This window comes from Carlito syrichta, unplaced genomic scaffold (genome assembly GCF_000164805.1).
Source record: "Carlito syrichta isolate Samal-C Ts95f unplaced genomic scaffold, Tarsius_syrichta-2.0.1 Scaffold185600, whole genome shotgun sequence".
Lineage (NCBI taxonomy): Eukaryota > Metazoa > Chordata > Mammalia > Primates > Tarsiidae > Carlito > Carlito syrichta.
Window position 1 is genome coordinate 85,776 of NW_007129696.1, and position 20,924 is coordinate 106,699.

Below are 20,924 nucleotides of genomic sequence, written 5' to 3' on the forward strand. Positions count from 1 at the left end.
GGGGTTTATCGCAAATGGCTTTTACTATTCTGAGGTATGCTTCCTCTGTACCTAGGTGTTCAAGTGGTTTTATCAAGAATGGATGCTGGATTTTGTCAAAGCTTTTTCTACATCTAATGATACAATCATGTAGTTCTTGTTTTTACATATGTTGATGTATTTAATTACATTTCTGATCTTGTGGATGTTAGACCAGCCCTGTATTCTGGGGATGAAGCCTACTTGGTCATGGTGGATAATTTTTGAGATGTGTTGTTGGATCCGATTTGCTAGAATCTTGTTGAGAATTTTTGTATCTATGTTCATCAGGGTTATTAGCTGGTAGTTCTCTTTCTTTGTTGGGTCTTTTCCTGGTTTGGATTTCAGTGTGATGTTAGCTTCATAAAATTCTTTCTTGACCGGGCGTGATGGCTCAAGCCTGTAATCCCAGCACTTTGGGAGGCCGAGGTAAGGGGATTGCCTCAGCCCATGAGCTCAAGAACAGTCTGAGCAACTTAGTAAGACCTTATCTCTACAATAAATCAAAAAATTAGCCAGGCGTGGTAGCATGCACCTATAGTTCCAGCTAACTGGAAGACTGAGGCAGAAGGATTGCCTGAACCCAGCAGGTTGACACTGGGGTGGCTATGAGCATGCCACTGCACTCCAGCCTGAGCAACGAAGTGAGACTCCAACTAAAAATATATATATATATATTTATCGGTTGCCTGCAGTATTTTCAATAGGATTGGTATCAGTTCCTGTTTGTATGTTTTGTAGAATTTTGCTGGAAAGCCATCTGGTCCAGGACTTTTTTTTGTAAGTAACTTTCTTATGATGGAGTCACTTCCTGGGTTATTATTGGTTTATTAAGGGTCTCAATTTCTTCATGTTTCAACCATAGGAAGTTATGTGATATCAGAAAGTCCTCACTTGCATTTTGGTTTTTGAATTTGTTTCTGTACAGGTGTGCATAGTGATCTCTGATAATCTTTTGTATTTCTTTGGAGTCAGTTGTGACTTGATCTTTTGCATTTCTGGTTGTATTTATTTAGACTTTTTGTCTCTTTTTCTTGGTCAGTCTGGCTAGTGGTCTGCCAATCTTGTTTATCCTTTCAAAGAACCAGCTTTTTGTTTCATCATTAATTTTTTTTCTATTATATTTTTGTCTTTATGTCTCATATTTGGGCTTTTACTTTGGTGATCTGGATTCTTCTACTGAAGTTAGGGTTTTGGTGGTCTTTCCTTTCCAACTCCCTTAGGTGGCTTGTTAGGCTGTTGATTTGTAATCTTTCTATTTTCTTGATGTGTGTTCATAGAGATATAAATTCCCCTCTTAGAACTGATTTCATGGCATCGCAGAGGTTTTGGGAAGATGTGTCTTTGTTTTCATTTGTTTACAAGAATCTTTTAATTTTTGTTTTCGTTTCTGTGTTGACCTAGGAGTCGTTCAACATTGTGCTGTTTAGTGTCCATGTCTTCATGTGTTTTGGGGGGATCTTGTTAGTGACAATATTTATTTTTATTCCCCTATGGTTGGAGAAGTTGCATGGTAGTACTTCAATCTTATGGAATTTGTTTATGCTTGATTCATGGCCAGAGATGCAGTTGATCTTGGAGTATGCTCCATGTGGTGATGAGTAGAATGTATATTCCATGGTTATTGGGTGGAGGGTTCTGTAGGTATTTAATAAGTCCATTGGGTCAAGCATCAAGTCAAAGTTTTGTATCTCCTTATTGATTTTTTTGCCTTGATGATCTATCTAGGGTTGTTAGTTGGGTATTTAAGTTCCCAGTTATTATAGTGTTAGAGACAATATCCTTTTTAGTTTACTTAGTAGTTGCTTTATAAATCCTCCTGTGTTGGGTCCATATATATTTCAGATGGATATTTCTAATTGATGGATTTTATCATTATGTAGTGTCCTTCCATATCTTTTTCAATTTTTGATTGCTGGAAAGTTGTTTTGTCTGATATTACAATCACAGCTTCTGCCTTCTTTTGTTTTCTATTCACCTAAAAGTTTGTTTTTCATCCTTTAACTTTGAGTCTGTAGATTTCCTTTGTAGTGAGGTATGTTTCCTGTAGGCAGCATATCATTGGGTCATGTTTTTTTATTCAGTTTGTCATTCTGTGTCTTTTCAGTGATGCATTTAGTTCATTCACGTTCAGGCTGACTATTGAAATGTGAAAGTTTATCCCTGTCATGAGGCTCTTATAAAGTTTTTTGCTTGTTTGTTTCTTTGCTTGTTTTCTTTTAACTTGATCTGTGTGTTTCAAGTTTGCAGTCATAATGTATTCTCTGTTGATTCTGTGTTTTCCTGTTCTCCTGAGAAGTGCATGATAATTCTTTTTTTTTTTCTTTCTTCTGTGCTTAATATCTTCTTAAGCATCTCCTGTAGAGCTGGTCTGGAAGCAGCATATTCTCTTAGGGACTGAATGTCTGGGAAGGATTTTAATTATCCATCACTGATGAAGCTTAGCTTAGCTGGGTAGGAAAGTCTTGATTGGAACTGTTTACCTTTGAGAACTTTGAAGATTGGAGTCCAGTTTCCTCTAGCTTGTAGTGTTTCTGTAGATAAGTCTGCTGCTATTCTAATTGGTCTTCCCTAGTAGGTAGTCTGAACTTTCTCTCTTGCTGCCTTTAGGACTTTTTTCTTTTATACCTACTTTGTGTAAGCAAGTTACTATGTGTCTGGGAGTTGATCTTCTTATTTGATGCCTTGCATGGGTTCTCTGAATCTCTTGCATTTGGATGGTTGTGTCGCTGATGAAGTGAGGGACGTTTTCTTGGATAACTTCACAGAATGTTTGTTTCAAGGTGTTCTCTGTCTTCTCTTCCTTTCTGCCTCAGGAATGCTGATCAGGCATAAATTCAGCCTCTTAATATAATCACACATCATAAATTCAGCCTCTTAATATAATCACACATCTCTCATAGGCTTTGTTTTGTCTTTTTAAACTTATTTATGTTTTTAGCCATTCGAGTTAATTCCATATTTCAGTCCTCAAGCTCTGAGATTCTTTTTTCTGCTTGGTTAATACTGCTTTCCATGCTTGTCTGTTACTTATTTCATTCATTGTGCTCTTGATTGCCATCATCTCTGTTATCAACTCTTTCATTCCATCTTCTTGCCTTTCATGATTTTTATTCACCATCTCTATCAATACCTGATGTCAGGATTTGTGGTCAGAGACCAGACATTTTGTGAGCTCTTCATTGTCTGAGTTCTGAAGTTTGTATTCTTAGGCTCTGCTTTTCGAGGGATCAGGGGGACCGGTGTTCTTCCATTGATTCTTCTTCATTTGTGATAGATTTCTACCCCTTTTTCCCTCTTTAATTTCTGTTACTCAGTAAGAGAGGCGATAGCTGTCACTTCTGTTTGCAGAATCTCCTATTCTTACCTATGTAGAGCCTCTGGATTTGTTCAGTTTTGAAGCCAGACTGGGGCTGGGGGCTGTACTTTCTTTTTGAAGTTTTGAGATTTGATTAAGGTATAATGGGGGCTAAGGTTCAAAAGCTTAGTTCAAAAGCTTAGTGCAGATCGCACTAACTGCTGACTGGGATGTGAGCCTCCTGGAACCCAGTTCAAAGAAAAAGAAGAAGAAAAGGGAAGATAAACAGCAAGCAAATGAACGGGTAAACAAAGAAACAAAACAACAAGAAAAAGACAAAAATGAAGATATACTCATCCTCAAATATACCCATAAGCAAAAAGGAAGAAGAAAGAGGAGGAGGAGGAGGAGAAGAAAAAGGGGAGAATCAAATCAGAACACACATACACATAGATATGTATGGAGAGGGTAAATGAAAAAGAAAAGGGAAAAAAAACAAAACACTTGTGAGCCTTGCACTCCCTCTTGCTCCCTCTTGTGCCTGATCCTGGAACTTCGGGTTCCTTTTTTGCTGGCATCTCCCAAGCACCTCTGCTTTTGACTCCCTACTCTGCGCAGGCCAATTAGGCTGCTCTCCATGTGGGTGAGATGCCCCACAGACTGCTGGGGAAAGGCGGGAGATCAGATCAAAACTCAACTCTACTCATCTGCTGCTAGGTCTCCCACTCTAACTGCAGAGTCTTTGAATGGGCTATTGTCTAGAGTGGGGCATCTGGCTTCCCAAGCCAGCTGCTCTCTCTAGGTATTGTGCACCGGGAGTATCCGCCATTGACCAGGGAGGATACTGGGAGGCTGGCGTCTTCTCTGGTGGGACTCAACTCCAGACTTCTTCCCTGCCCTTTCTCCATGGTCCCCGCTGCCAGTGCCTGACCTGTTGCTGCAGTTGGTGGTGTCAGGCCAGGTGCCAAGTGGCGGTTGATCTCTGCCGCTTTTTCCCAAGAGATGCCCCAACAATGACGGATGTTCCTGCGTCTGGGAGGTACTGAATTCAGAGCAGTGGTAAGTTGCAGCTGCATCTGCAGGGGAGTCCCGGGTACTTGTCCCCATGTCTCCCCTCAGTCGAACATTCGCTCACCCACTTACACATAAAAACACGCATGCAGATTCATTCTTAGGCACACTCACCCATGCAGAGACTCACACTGTGACTGGTTCTATCACCGTATTGCCCCTCCTCTCCCACATATATATCTAAAAGCACAATACCTATTTTCATTTTTCTCAATACTTCTACCAGTCCTCTCCATTTTTCTCATTTTTGTAACCATAGTCTTAGTAAAAGTATTAAAATACCTCTTTTTTTTTTTTTTTCTTTTGAGTTGGAATCTCACACTGTCACCCAGACTGGAGTGCAGTGGCTGCTCCTGGCCACCGCATCCTCGACCTGCGGGGCTCCGGCGATCCTCCCGTCTCAACCTTCCAAGTAGCTGGAACTACAAGCATGCGCTACCATGCCCGGCTTATTTTTTATTTATTGTAGAGATGAGGTCTCGCCAAGTTTCCCTGGTGGGTCTCGAACCCGTGGGCTCAGGCAATCCACTCACCTCAGCCTCTCAAAGCGGAGGATTACAGGCTGAGCCACCGAACCTGGCTTAAAATACGTCTTTCTTACATGATTATAATTCTAGCTATTTCTAGACATGTCCTATTGTTTTTTCTCCATCATACATGGATGACCACTTAAAGTACCAGCTGGGAAAGGTGACTGGTCACGTGTAAAAGCAAAAGTAAATTCACAAAATCCATACAAACCAAAGTCAGACACAGTGTTATTTATAAAATTATGTATAGATAATATATTGAGGATATAACTTGTGCTAACAAGCAGCAGATTGAATAATGAAATTTATACTTTTAGGAGCTAGCTCTGACAGAAGTTGGGAGATGAAATCAAAAAGTGCAAGACTCGGCCAGGTGCAATGGCTCATACCTGTAATCCTAGCCCTTTGAGAGACCAAGTTGGGAGGATTGCTTGAACTCAGGAGTTCAAGACCAGCCTGGGCAATATAGCAAGATCTTGCCTCTTTTAAACAAATTAATTAATTAAAAAAATTTTTTAAGTGCAATACTCCAAGTGGGGAGACGAGTTACATTCATTTTCTATTGTTGCCATAGCAAATTACCACAAATTTAGCAGCTTGAAACAACACACATTCCTTATCTCACAATTCTGTAAGTCAGAAGTCCAAATTGGCTCTTACTAGTTTTCTAGTAATGCTCTAGCTTTCACAGAAGCTGAAATCAAGGTGCTGGCCAACTGGGCTCTAGTTGGTAGACTTGGATAAGAATTCACCTCCAAGGTCACTAAGATTGTTGGCAAAACTCATTTCCTTGCAGTTTTAGGATTGAGGTCCCCATTTGTTGCTGGCTGTTAGCTGGGGCCACTATCAACTCCCAGAAGTTTCTCTCTGTCCTAGAATATGGTCACCTACATCTCAGAGTGTATCAAATTCCGCTTTGGTTAGAATCTCTCTGCTTTCCACTTCTGCTCTTAAGGGCTCTGTGATTACACTGGGCCCACCCAGTAACCTTTCTATTTTAGGGCAAGCTGATTGGTAACTTATTTACATCTGCAAAGTCCTTTTATAGCATTACCTAGATTAGTGATTAATTTAATGATCTGGGGACAGGAATTCGAGGGAGTATCTTAAAAATTCTGCCTGCCACCCAAGTTAAAAGACTATTGTAGTAGGCCTGGACAAAAATAATGACGGTCTGTATTAAGGCATTAACAATGGAAACAAGGAAAGAGAATGAAGAGAGCTATTAAGGAGGTATAGCTAGAGTCCTTGGTGACTGATAACAGAGAGGGAGACCTTCAGGGAAACCGACTTAGCAAAGCTGTGAAGTGAAACCTATGTACCTTCAGAGTGGAGGCACTAGCAGAGAGCATTCTGATTCTTGCCACAGAGCCCAGTGGTCTGTGTTTCAGTAATTTGGAGTAGCCATGTATTTCTGGAAGCAGGTGTGAAAGATGGGGCTAACAACAGCATTGACTGGAAGTCCGTTAGACACTGGATTCCCCTCCTTACCACTGTCCTATCAGCTACTTTCTAAGGAAACTGAACGAGAGAGCCTCCAGACTTGGAAACATCAGGATTGGTGGAGATAAAGAGAGGTGTTGTTTTGAAAATAAAAACTCCCAGACCCTCCCCCCCGCCTTCAGGATGCTAATTGCTACCTTTTACTTCCTATGCAGGAGGGTCAAAGATTTCTCTCTTAAAAATATTGAATGGTTCCCAGAAAAGACATGTAAATACTGACTTTGGGCATCACCCCAAAACAACAGCCAGTCCTCCAACCAGATTATTCTCTGGTGACATCCACCAGTTTGCAGGCTCCATCCAGCCTCAGAGCCTGCAGTCAGGTTTTGAGTAACTCACTCTTGAATTTGAAGAACGTCAAGATCACCAGCTATGTTTCGGTTACTGAGTGAGTTCCATTTCTCAGAGGCAGACCTAATTCACTTGGAACCCAGTCATGTTTAGGATGCTAACTATTTCACCCTGTAGCCACAGCTGATCTCCAAAGCGGGTTAACAACCCAGAACCCAGGATCATGTTCATTGATGTGGGCTATTTTCCAATGCACATTCTTCTCTTACAAAAATTGCCGTCTTCCACTCCCATCCCTATCCAGGAACTAGGTTGGGAGACAATATTCTCTCTTTCCTATTTACCGAAATTGGGAGTTACCATAATCTTTTTGAGAATTGGTGAATTCCCTAGTAAACCTCAATGAAAAATTAAATATTGGCAGCCTACAACTAGATTTGAAAAGTTGTCAACTCCCTTCTTTGGAGTTGATTGATCTGTTTCTTGTGGGTTTCCAAAAATGTATACTTAAATCTCTTGTAGGAAAACAAGAGGTTATTTTTAGTTTCTAAATCTCTGACTAGATTTATCAGCATCTTTTAACGTTACTGAATTCGGTTTCTAAACTTTTAAACATTGAATAATACCTGAGGCAAAGCTTAATATCCCATTGCCCCTCAAAGCTAGGAAGCTTTTGAGTTCATTTGGAATCCACAGAAATACTTTGGCAAAGCATGTTTTTCAAAATGGTTGAAGAAATACTTTGGCAAAGCATGTTTTTCAAAATGGTTGAAGAAATCATTGGAGTAGAGACTGGGCTAGGAGGAAGATTAGGAACTAGAAGGGCAAATTAAAGAACTCTAAAAGAATTTACTGTAACTTTTTTTTGACTTTTTAAGAATGAAACACAAGTGAAAATGCAAACATGGAAAGATATTCATCCTTACTCTTAATAGGAGGAATACACAGTTAAATCTATTATGAGACACCTACCACTATTAGCAGAGATTTTTTTAATGGCATTGTGCTAGTGAAAATGTAAATAAGCAGATACTCTCTTCCATTGCTGGTGGACACGTACACTGATGCAACCGCAGAAGAAAGTGATTTGTCAAAATCCACCCATATTTACAGCACCCAAGACCTTTGACCCAGGAATTCTACTGCTGGAAATTTGTTCTACATATACTTAATTTGTAGAAAATACAATGAATAAGGATATCTATTGCAGCATTGTTTGTGATAGCAGAGACTGGAAACAGCCTAACTGCTCATTAATTGGAGACTGGCTAAATATATTAAATAGTTTATCCAAATAATGGAATAACTTGGAACTATTAAAAAGAATAGGAAAGCTACTCTTTTAAATGTATGTATTGATTTTAATAGATTTTTGTATCATAATACAGAAAGATTTCTGAGAAGTATGTTTAGGTAAAAAGAGCAAGGTAAGGATTTGTGTATATGCTATGCTATCATGTATTTATAAAAATAAAAGATATAATAGGAAGTGAGTGCTATGTATAGTATATTTATATGTAGTGCTCTATAGTATATAAGTATAATTATAATGGGTACAGATTTCTTTGTGGGTAATGAAAATGTTCTGGAATAGATGGGGTGATGATTGCATAGTTTTGTTAATATAAAATGTTACTGAATTGTAAACTTTAACCTGGTGAATTTTATGCCTTGTGAATTGTATGTCAATAAAAATGAAAAATAAATAAATAAAAGGCATATACCTATACTCAGATAAAAACAAACTATTTCTAAAAGGATATATTAAAGCTGTCAGCAGACGTAGCTTTGGGGGAGGGGAAAAAAAGAACAGAAATGGGAGGGAAACTTGCTCTTCACCATAAACACTGTTGTTTGCCTTTTGAATTTGGAACCATGTGTGTATATTACCTATTCAAAAAGTAATAAAATAGTTTATAAAAAGAAGGACATATGTTTATTACTGAATCTACCTTAATAACATTAAAACACATTTCTAAAGTTTTACCTACAATTTCATAATTCCATTGTGATTCAACTTTAATTTTATTATCAAGCAACCAAATGAAGAAGCACTCAGAAAGATGAAGAAATTTGTGTTTAAACTAATTTCAAAAAAAATCTACAATAGTTGTAAACTACCAGAGAAACTGGGCCAATTAATTAGAAGGAATTAATTGGGTAATTGCGTTTCACCTACTTAAATTCCCCTGCCACCTTTAATTGGAATAACTTTCCTCTTTATTTCCAGTCCCTAAACTATTGTGTGGAATTGTTAGTGTTGTATAATAAGGTTCTGAATCCCACCTAAGAGTGGCTTTATTTCAGTAGAAGATTCCAAAGCCTTTATGGGCTGATAATAAGGGGAACAACCTTGAGATTATAGAAGATGTGATTGAACCTAGTTAACTAAAAAGAGAATCACATTACCCAAATATACTGATACACTATTATAACTGACTGAGGTGATTTGGGAAGGTCTTGAAAGGAAGGCCAAGGGGGAGGTAAAGATGCTGTTAGAGATTTTCTGCACAGCTTTCCAAGCAGTTTGCTTAAGGCTGTCAGTTGTGTATGTGTTTGATCGTTTCTTATTCTCATACCCACTCTTTTATCCCCTAAATGAAAATCGGTCCAAAGGATATTGACTGACACTTGAATTTCTTAGAAAAATAAATCTTGAGAAAACTAATTTGGAACAAAGATATATTTGCCACATAATGAACACCAATGTAAAGGGAGAAAATTTCATTTTCTAACTTGAGTATTCACATAAGTCATAGAATTGTGTCTTGCTTCTCCTATTGCTTTTGCAAGGAGCAATGTGGACATGAAATAGAGAAACTCTTATATGAGAGAGAGAGAGAGAGAGAGAGAGAGAGAGAGAGAGGGAATCTGTTTAACATGTTATTGTTTTAGATACATAACCAGAGAAGATGTTGCCATAGCCTCAATGACCAAGGTGAAGAATGCAGGTGGCCATGTTCGTCTGATCACAAAGGAGTCCAGGCCAAGGGATCCTTTCACAAAGTAAGGTTTTTTATTTGTGTTCTATTATTAGGACACACTAGTACTAAGACTACTCCTTTAAATGTACGTATTGATTTTTGTAGTAATGCCTACCCTTTGTGTGAATACTTGAGAGGTTACAAAGATCTTTCACAATGCAGTAGCTCTTCGATCTTCCTGTTCGGAATTTGTTTTAAAATATCCTAGAATAAAAAAAGAAGTCAAAAGACAGATGAAAATGAGTGCCAAAATGTTGATAACTATTTAAAATGGGCAGATGGGGTCCTCGTCTTAGAAGTTAGAGATGAGGAAGGACCCTGAGACCAGGTGGACTAAGTGACCTGCCCCAGGGCTTAGTAGTAGACCAAGCTTGAGAGAAGACCTAAGATCAGTTGTGAGCTCTGTCTCACAATCTTGAGCTCTTGCTATGATCAGAAGTCTTTCTTTCAACTCCTCTAACAAATAACCATGGGAAACAGGCAAAGTAGCTATCGTTGCTTCCCATGTAAGACCTTTCAACAAAATTGAATAGTGTACCTTTTTCCTTTATTCTAACAAATTGAGCACATGTCCTTTCATGTTTTGTTTCTAATTTTAATTCAGTAAACTCTGAGTTTCCCTGTAGGAAACACAATACCGAGCAAGTCTTCTGTTCTAATTCCTATCAGCACTGTTAGCTGCTTCACTGTCTCTTTATGGCTGTGAAGACTGTTTTCTGTGAGCTAGCAAAGGCTAGAGGAAAGAGTTTGTAATGACCTCTCTGACCTCTCTGAGGTGTGTGGCCCCACACATTTATAGAGCAGGGTAGCCATTAACCTTCAGCTGGGCTTTTACATTAGCCTGTTCTTTCCCAGCATGACGAAGCATTTTTTAACTTCTCATTTTCAAACTTCTCCAGTTGTTTCAAAGTCTGATTGATTAACATGAAGCCATCTGAATTCCCAAAAGAGGCAGCATATTTATATTCAAATTAATTTTTTTAACACACCACTCTTCTTTATTTGACATGGAATATAGAGTGCTGACTATAGCTATTTCATTTGCGCACTGATTTGTATTTACTGTTTATCAATATAGAAATATTGATGCCTTTATATGAAGCTGTGACTGTTTAGATTCACCATTCATTAGTTACCTATTCAGTGCTTTGTTCAATTCTAGAAAGTTCCTTGAAGATGAAACCTTTGTCCCAATTCAAAATTCCTGCGCTGCCCAAGCTGATCTCGCTGAGAATCCTTCTACATCCAAAGGCTATTTGCAGGCCGTGGATAATGAAGGAAGTCCACTTTGCCTTCGCTGTCAGCAGCCCACTTGCCAAACTAAGCAAGCGTGTAAAGCGAACGCTTGGGATTCACGGTTTTGCTCTCTGAAATGTCAGGAAGAATTTTGGATTCGATCTAATAACAGTTACCTGCGAGCCAAAGTATTTGAAACTGAACATGGTGTATGTCAGCTTTGTAATGTGAATGCACAAGAACTCTATTTACGTCTGAGAGATGCCCCTAAAAGTCAGAGGAAGAATCTTCTGGATGCTACCTGGACTTCAAAGCTACCGTTAGAACAGGTAAATTATAATAATGTAACAGATAGAAGGCAGCATTGTATTGAGTGAAATATTGACTCACTAACTTTGTTTTTTAACTTTATTTTTTTGAGTTGGAGTCTCACTCTGTTGCCCAGGCTAGAGTGCAGTGGCACACTCCCAGCCACCCCAGTGTCAACCTGCTGGACTCCAGCCGTCCTTCCGCCTCAGCCTTCCAGGTAGCTGGAACTACAGACATGTGCTACCACACCTGGCTAATTTTTTATTTTTTGTAGAGATGAGGTCTCACCAAATTGCCCAGATTAGTCTCAAACCCGTGGACTCAGGCAATCCACTCACTTCTGCCTCTCAAAGCGCTGGGATTACAGAATGAGCCACCAAGCCCTGCCAACTTTTTTTGTTATAAAAAATGTTAGAGACAGATTCTCACTATGTTGCCTAGGCTGGTCTCAAACTCCTGGGCTCAAGCAATCCTCGTATCTCAGCCTCCCAAATTTCTGAGAGTGTAGTAGACATAAGCCACTGCAGCCAGCCTATTTTTTAACTTCTTAATATTAGAATTTTCAAATATATTTATAAAAATCGAAAGAATAATGAACCCTTAAACCCATCACCCAACTTTAATAGTTATCATTTTGTCATTCGTTTTCTTCTGTCCTTTGACTTCTATTTTTATCCTGGAATATTTTAAAAGAAATTCTAGACAATGGTTCTAAATTTCAAACTAAAGCAAAATGTGTAATTTTTAGAGTGTGCTTAACTTCAAAGGATCACTTTCTGAGTCACTTTCTGCCTACTAAAATACGAGATGAATTCCTGCCAATTAGACAAGTTGTTTATTTTATTTACCTAGGACAGTATTGCTGAATTATGATAAAATAAATTAATAAACATTTCTGCAAAGATGAATTAGCAAATCTTTAAGAACTAGGGAAATACACTAATTATATCTAACGTTCCCCCAAAAGATCCCTTGGTTTAATCAGTAAGGGACATAATGTACCCATTCCAGTTAAACTGCATTTACTGCTGCCTCAGGGTGAAAGCCTCTAGAAGACACACAATGAAATGAATAAGGGTCATTTTGAAAGCAGTCTTTCCAGGAATGCAGAAGTAGCATAACAGGCATCCAAAACAGACATTCTCTGGGGGTAAAGAACACCACAGAGCTCAGACTGGGAAGGACCAGTCGGAGAGGAGTGATTCTTTCAAAAGTTGTTAAAGCTTGGCCCCAAGTCACTTGCCATACACTTACTAGGAAAAAACTAAAGCAGCACCTTCTGGATCATCAATTCTGCCAGAGGAGCAGTTGGTCATAAAAGGCAGAACCAAAATGAATTTTTGTCTAAGACTGTGCCATTGCTTGATGCACAGGCCTGCCGTTTATAGTTGCTCTGACAATGGCATCCTCAAACACAAATGTCAGTATGTATCTTTTAACAGAGGTTAGGGAATTCAGCACAGAAGAGAAAGTAAGGCAGGCACCAAAAGCAGTCAGCTAGAAAATGTTTACGGCTCCAGCTTGCTGCCTCTTGTTGCTCCTCATGGGCCAGCACTATTGATCAGGTCTCTGTGCCTGACAGGCTTTCTTAAACGTGCTTTAGAAATAATCATGGGGTCCCATGGCCTATAATCATGAAGCTGATGATAATTTCTTCCTTGTCCAAGACCAAGGGAATAAGCACAGGTGTCATACTCATCTTTATGATATTAAACAACTACACTGCCATGGTGTGAGTTGCTTTTACTACCACAGATAAAATGTTAAAATACATCCCAATTTAATGTAGCTATTGTTGGTTAAATATAAAGTGGGTATATATGGACTAAATAGTGGCTACTTTAAATGGATACCTTGTCTATTCCAAATATACAAGTTGCAGAAGTTTGTTATAGAAATTTCATTCTAGTCCATGTAACTTGGAAAATTCTCTGGCGAATAGTATAAAAGTTCCAGGGTGATAGCTATTAAACTGCCACTGATATAATAACAGATGTATTTTGGTCAACAACTAAAGATAATTTGAATCAGTAGTATTGAGAAGTTTTAAATTTCCAGTCTGTTCTTATTCTTTTTCATAGCTTTGGTTTTGTAAATAAATATGTAAACTAACTTAAAGGTGCAGAAAACCAATTGTTCCCAACTGTCATGAGTCTTGGTATTTTTTTCAAAGAGGTTAGGTAAGGGGGAAAAAAACTTTTTCAGAGATACATTTTATTGCTTTCAAACTGCTAACCCAGAGGGTTTTTCTACTTACAATAAAAGCTATAAAAAGCCATCCTAATGTATTTTTCCCCATGATTTTGCTGTATAAACATGTCTGCACAATGCCAAACCAACAGTTCCCACAGTGTATGTTGAAAATTGCTGATCTTGTGCCCTTATTGCAGCTAAATGAAATGATAAGAAACCCAGGGGAAGGACATTTCTGGCAGGTGGATCACATTAAACCAGTATACGGGGGAGGAGGACAGTGCTCCCTGGACAATCTGCAGACTCTCTGCACAGTCTGTCACAAAGAGGTCAGTGAAGCTCTCAGACAGTTTTGACTCCGTCCTGAGAAATCAAGTGGAAAATTGTGCATACAGGTGTGGGAAGCTATGTGGATGAATTTTTATCCCTGGTCTGAGATTCAAGATGTATTTTTTTTCTTTCTTTGCCTAACACTTGCCTTTCCTCTCAAGGCCTATGTAAATTCTCAGTCACAGATGCAAGAGAAGCTGCTTCCCTTTGAATTCTGTCTAGGACCAAGACATTTTCACCACCTCCTGAAAGAAATTATACAACTTACATATTGCACAGTCTTGAACAGACCCAGATCCTCAAACTGGAAGTGTGGTGAATTGGAGCAATGACACATGTTTGCATATGGCTAAAGATATCCTAAAGTATCTGAGAACATTGAGAAATTATTTCTAGGACCAACTCAGCTCAACATCCAAAGATTGCATTGCTGGTCAAAATATGAAACCAATTAACCTTGGCACATCTTTGAACAATGAATTGCCCATTGCTTAAAATGAAAGGAAAAAAACTGATGCAGTATTACTTATGCTACCAAGTTGAATTTTTATCAGGCAGTCCAGCCAAAGGAAGTACCTGTTGATAACCTTAGAAAGATACATATATTCAATATGCAACTTTGTATTCAACTTTTTTTTTTTTGTCTATGGCAAGATCTTAGCATCTTCCCATGTTCTCCAACTATTTATAATGTATATCATCTAAAATGGTTGCATAAATCAGTGTTAATACAGTATTCTGTTGAGACGCTATGGTAGTTTATTTAGCCATTCCCATACTGATGACTATTTTAGTTGTTTAAGTTTTCTTGCTTTTATACGTCATGCCACTAAGCACATTTTTTCTTTGCGAAAAAGCTGTCTTCTGCATTTTGAGGTCATTCCTTATGATAGATTCCCAGATGTAAAAATCACTAAATCAAAAGTATTTGGATATTTTTGACAGTGTAGGATTTATCATCACACTGTTTTCCAAAGGAGGTTAGCCATTTATGCTTCCCAAAGCCCAACAGTGAACGGAGTGCCCATGTAACTACACTAGTAGGTGCCGCCGTTGTTTTTTTTTTTTTACTGAAGACATTGATGTTTTTTAAAGATATTAACCAATTACATTTGCACTTTTAAAAACCATTAAGATCCTTTGCCAATGTTCATGTTGTATGAGCTTTTTACTAGCCATCTTTTAATAGTTTAGATTTCAGTTTCTTCACAAACATTTTTATATAAATGGGATATGTCACATAGGCAGGTTTCTTTGGTTTTGCATCTAAGTTTGAACTAGTCTCTCCTCACACTTTCCACCTGATCACCTCACATGCACATGGACTTCAGTTGGAAAAAAAAGGAATCTGACTTCTCTGTGTAACTTATTGTCAAATTCAGGATCTATAAGAGAATTAAGAAATAGCCAAAGAAAATACAACCCAAGGGGCAATCCCTTCAGGTCCCCTCCCACTGTGGGAGCTTCTCTGTCCTCTCAATAAATTCTGCTTTCTCACTTTAAAAAGAAAAAAAAAAATACAACCCCTTCTGTTATTATTTTTTTCAGATTCTCATGAAAAATTTTATTTGTGGGATTAGCAGAAGAATCGAGTTCTGGTCTATCTCATTTTATTTTCTATGTCAGCTTATATGTTGAGTTGGGAATGGCTTTTGGACACAGAGACTAGGAAGTGGGTGGATTTTCTACTCTGGGAAATCACAAGATGCCTTATGAGTACCCACTTAGATGAGGAGAATCATGACCTCCCTAGACCCAAATGAAGAATCATGATTTCACTGGGCAGCAGAACAACCACCAAAGTTGTATGCTTTCTCCCAGTCTGATCCTAATGAACCTAGAACCTCAGAGCACTTGCCAGAACGGCTGAGGTGCTCTGCCTTGTGGCGTTAGAGGGGGTTGTGAACCCCTCTGATGGCCAAGTACTGGTAAATGGGGGTAGTGACAATCTAGATATTTCCAGACTGACAATGCAAAGAAATTTTGAGCTTCTGTGGCCAGTACTTTTTTCCTAATGTGTGCATGCATATTTTTGAATTTTTAGAGAACTGCCAGACAAGCCAAGGAAAGAAGCCAGGTGAGAAGACAGTCTCTAACATCAAAGCACGGATCAGACATCACACGATTTTTGGTAAAGAAGTAAAGTAGTCAAACATATGAATGGATGACAAATGGCCCTATGTGGAAGAATTTAATGCAAATATTTTTCCATGCTTATTTAATATGTTGAGTGAAAATTTTCAGAACAAAAATCAAGAATATAAATTCTGTTTTTGTACTAAGTATTTTTAGTGTTAAATATCTTTTGAAAGTTCTTCAAAGAAACTGAGATGCAATACTAAATATTTCTATGGTCTTGATTTCATGCAGACTCTCAATTATGTTTCAGCAGGTTTTTATTAGGCTTTTATTTCCTGCTAATATGGCTTAATCACTGTATTGTGCATGGATTATGTTAGAAAAAATATACTCTCAATTATCTGAAAAAAAATGCTTCTGGATTAGCATTGGACTGTCATAGGTATAAATGGAACACTGCAAAACTTTATGGGAAATTTCAGAGGCAAATCTTCATTATTCAGGAATTCTGGGCCAAACATGATCAGCCTGCTAAAGAAGCAAGAGCAGGCTGTGCACGGTGGCTCACACCTAAAATCCCAGTACTTCGGGAGGCCGAGGTGAGAGGATTGCCTGAGTCTACGGGTTCGAGACTAGTCTGGGCAACTTGGAGACATCTCATCTCTACAATAAATCAAAAAATTAGCCAGGCATGGTGGCGCGTGCCTGTAGTTCCAGCCACTTGGAAGGCTGAGGCGGAAGGATCACCTGAGCCCAGCAGGTCAAGGCTGCAGTGGCTGTGAGCATGCCACTGTACTCTAGCCTGGGCAACAGAGTGAGACTCAGACTCAAAAAAAAAAATCAGGAGCAACGTGTTCACTGGATGTCTCCTGAATGGGCTTGGGGTCCACATTTTGGGGTTTGCTTTTCTTTTTTTTATTTCTTAGCCAGAAGATCCTTTTGAAAATTAGCCAATTGTGCCTATGTTGTTTGTGGATAATTCTAGGGTCCTGGATAAAGTAATTGTTAAAACTATTAAACAACTGAAAACATACATGTAAAATGCCACTTAAGCTTCATTTTGGGGGGTTGTTTTTTTTTCATTCATAAAACTCGGCTTACTGTCAAAGCACCCTTTGTCTCCTGGTTTTCATTTTCTGTTTTTAAAAACCCTGTCTTATTAAAATAGTATTTCTGGTGCCTCTCTTAAGAAGAATGATGCTTATAAAACACTTTATAATAAAGCAAAACATAATCAGATAGTTATATACATTTTAAAATACAATTGTAGTAAAAAAAATGTAATTGACATTTTCTCTTTTTAAAAGACTGATGATGAAAATCCCAGGACCTAATCTTGCTATGTGTCAAAATCATGAAGCAAAGAGTTAGAACTATACAGAGTACAGGTACAAGGAAGGATTACATTCTCAAAAGGGACTTGTTTGTAAATATTATTATAAACCCTTTAGTTTGAGCATGTTCCAATTTTAATTACTAGCTAGCATTTTACAACCTAGAGGACTTGTTTTTAGAAAGAATATATAATCATGAATTTTCCTTCCAGAGTTATTACTCAGTTTCTAACTCTGTCATTGTAAGAGATAAAATAGTGTTGTTTATATCGTAAATGAGGTTGGGTTTTCTTGGCCTCCTTTCTGCTTTGCTGGTCAGGCTCTTTGCAGTTTCTGCCTCATTTCCAAGGTAACCTAGAATTCATCACAGTTGAGAGCCCTCCAGTATGGGGTGTTCGCAAGCGAGAGTTTGGTCTAAGTAGGTCAAATTTGAGGGGGACCTTGCTCTTCAGATCAAACAAAGGTGGTAATTCTAAAGAGAAAGTTCTCAGATGTAGGAACTGTGTGATGGTTTGAGGTGAGATGATCCATGAAGATGGCCCCTCTCTATGCCAGGTTTCAAAAGTCTGACCAATTAAAAATGCTATAAGGAGCAACGAGCATTTGCCATACAGGACTGGCTCACTCCCATCCCTTTCTGACATGTCTCAGAGCTTTGTGTCTTGCCTTCCCCTGATTTTGGTCTTTGCTACTTGTGGGGTACATTGAGATGAAGGGTTCTGGTGTGGAGAACAAAGATGGATATTGATCTAACAGTCAGGAATGAAGGGGCATCTTGGGGAGGCTATTCTTTCATCCTCACAGTCTGCAAGGCAAGCCACCTCGTGTGGATTGCAAATGAGAGGGTACAACACAAGGACATGGAAATTGTCAGGGTAAGCAGCAGACTCCATGTGCAGAAAGAAGTGCAGAGAGCCAGGGAAGAAGAAAGCTGCTACCATGCAAGAGATGGAGATGGAGTGAGAAGCACAGGCAATGAGAGAATATAAAGAAGGACAGGTCTGGCTCTGGAAAGACTCAGAAGTGGTAAGACAAAGTTTATGCTGAGAACTTGAAAAAAGGCTTTCGATTCAGAGGAAAGAACTGGGAAGTGGTAGCTGGGAAGTGAACCAGTTTGCAGTATGGAACCCTGTGAGAATATTCCTGTGCTAAGAAACATGGCTGTGCCCTCCCCCAGCTGTGGGAGCACAGCTGATTTGGGTAGGGAAGACTCCCGGAGCAAAGTGGGCTCAGGCACCCAGACCTTGCACATCCATTATCAAGCTGGATCCCTTCCTGTTCCTGTCACTGAGTGAGCTTGATCCCAGACACACTCTGATGACTAATAAAGTTGCTTTCAGTAGCACCAGAGCCAGGAAGAAGAATTCATATGGAATTTTTTAAAGCTCATTCTCGGCGCTAATTACAAGCCTAACATACATTTCTTGGGGAGATTTTCCAGGGACAAATGAATACCCTTCTACATTTTCTTAACTGTGGATAAGGAAAGAATTTTCTGCCCACACATTTTGCTAATAAATATGTTCTTCAGATTCTTGAGTGAAACATTTAAAACACAGTTTCTGTATAAATAAAAGTATGAGGCACTTTAAATTTTATGTCAAAGAAGTCAACACTCTCGAGCTCTTCAGAGTAAAATGGAAGTTATGTTTACTTAGGAGATGGAGAATCATGGATATCAAACATCAAAAATAAATTGTGGAAATAATATTTCATTTTCTGATGCATATTATTAGCTTGTCTCTCATTTCACCATTTTTTCTTTTGATCTGGAAAATTATGGATACCTATGCACTGTACTAATCTATTTGAATATCCAACCACCAGAAAAAGTTCCACCCCACCACATCTCAAATTTGTCAGTTGCTTTATACTGTTGAGTGTTTTGCTACCCTGATTGTGTTCATATTTACCTTCAAGAAATGTCACTGTTACTAAAATATATTCTGGGTTTCAACTACCTCTCTGTCTTAGCAGTTTCTCTCCTAGCTCTTGCAAATCACTGACTAGTGTCTTTCTAGTAGTATTCCAGCTATTTTCTGGAAACTGGTCTGTATAACTCCTTAAAAATATTGTCAATTATTTCACATTTGTCAGAGTGTTCATATTTCACAGTCTCTCTGCTCTTATGCGTCTGCCTTCCCTGCAACCTGATGCTGTCATTAGATTGAAGAATCTCCCAACACCTGTATCTGTATGAAGCTAAAGTCTGTTTAAGGAAGATCCCAGCGTAGTTTTGACTTAACTGACAAAATAAGCTAAAGAAAGCACCCTCATGGTACCTGAACCTAGCAAGTGCTCGGCACGTGTAGGAGACACTAAGATGCCTTGCACACGGTACGGTCATGATTGTAACTCTGGATTACTGTCCTGCTATTTTAGAGCCACCTGTGCTGTCCTGCAAAATGTTTTCCCTGCTTTCCGCATAATGTTTCCTTATAGAACTTGGCTCATGCCTTGGCTTTCATCAACTGGGTATTTTTTCAAAGGCATATATGAAATATTAAGCAGTTGTTGTTCTGACTGTTTTGAAAACTGCTACTAGGAGGTCTGGGGAGGATAATTACCAATGTCTTTCTCTCCATATCAAACTGGGAACCAGTTGAGAAATGAGACACAGGAATCAGACAAATGGAATTCACAGTGCTGATTTTGAGTTGAATAAAATAGAATTGGAGATCGTGCATGGATCTACAGCCTCCGTCAAGCTCTTTTATACTTGGAGCCCCCATGTTCAGTTGGGACCCTAGGGCAGCCCCTCTGCAGGAAAGCAGGAGTTCATCTATCCTGGAGGATAAGCACACTTATCCCAAAACCCAGCCCCACATCTTGGGGACAGTAAGAGAAGGGACCCCCAGCCAAACTTGAGGGCCTGTGTCTTCAGCACATAAAGTGGTCTGTCCTGTAGACAGACTGATCAGAGGGAAGGGGCAGTTGTTTTCAGCCTTCGTGCTGTCTTCTAAATTCGCCAGTGAGATGTCACTACCTTATTAAGGGAGAAGGGGGGAAGAGGGCAGAGAGAGGCCAAAAGTTTCTTCTTTTGGCAAAACTTGAGATGTGGGGAATGGGCATTTCATGTTTCATCACTGTATGCTATCTTTCTTATGTAGCACAATGACAAAATACCAGTTCCTAGTGAAATACCTTTGCTCAAATGTTAACCCTGTCCCTGGACCCTGGAAACACGTTCACTAGTTCTTAAACTCCCTATGGGCATTAGAAACCATCTACCACCCTGATATCAACAACTGCCCTTTCTCCAGCCTGAGTGCATCTCTGAGACCCATTTGGTTCTCCATGCCTGGAGCAGCTTGTAAGTAAAAATGACTCCCTGCCTTAGTGTGCTGTATTCCGGTGTGGTTTCAAGGCAGTAGATAATAGAGGTCAATCTGCTGACTTTGTTCAAATAAATCTTGCCAAAGTTGTTTTGTTTGTTTAAAAAAGGTATTGGTGAATTATGGCCAATATAATTAACTACAAAACACAAAGAGTTTTTAGACCAGTGTGATCTAATAGAAATATAATACAAGCTGCCTGGGCTGGTCTTGAACTTGTGGGCTCAGGCAATACACTCACCTCGGCCTCCTGAAGTGCTGGGATTACAGGCTGGATGGAATATTATGCAGCCATAAAGAAGAACAAAATCATTAACTTCACAGCAATCTGGATGGACTTAAGAGTCCATAATCACATCTATCACATATAATCACATGTCACATATAGTCACATATGTGACCGAGCCCAGCCT

General features: G+C 39.0%; 1 protein-coding gene across 1 annotated transcript in view; it reads left to right on the forward strand.

Annotated features, from left to right (window-relative positions):
* Positions 1–16,367, forward strand: part of ZRANB3 (zinc finger RANBP2-type containing 3) — an 86,425-nt gene extending 70,058 nt beyond the window's left edge. Inside the window, exons 12-15 of the mRNA XM_008051524.2 lie at positions 9,607–9,717; positions 10,858–11,260; positions 13,631–13,762; positions 15,808–16,367. Coding sequence (XP_008049715.2) covers positions 9,607–9,717; positions 10,858–11,260; positions 13,631–13,762; positions 15,808–15,906 — 745 coding nt within the window. The 3' untranslated portion in view covers positions 15,907–16,367. The remainder of the gene's footprint in view (positions 1–9,606; positions 9,718–10,857; positions 11,261–13,630; positions 13,763–15,807) is intronic.
* The last annotated feature ends 4,557 nt before the right edge of the window (positions 16,368–20,924 follow it).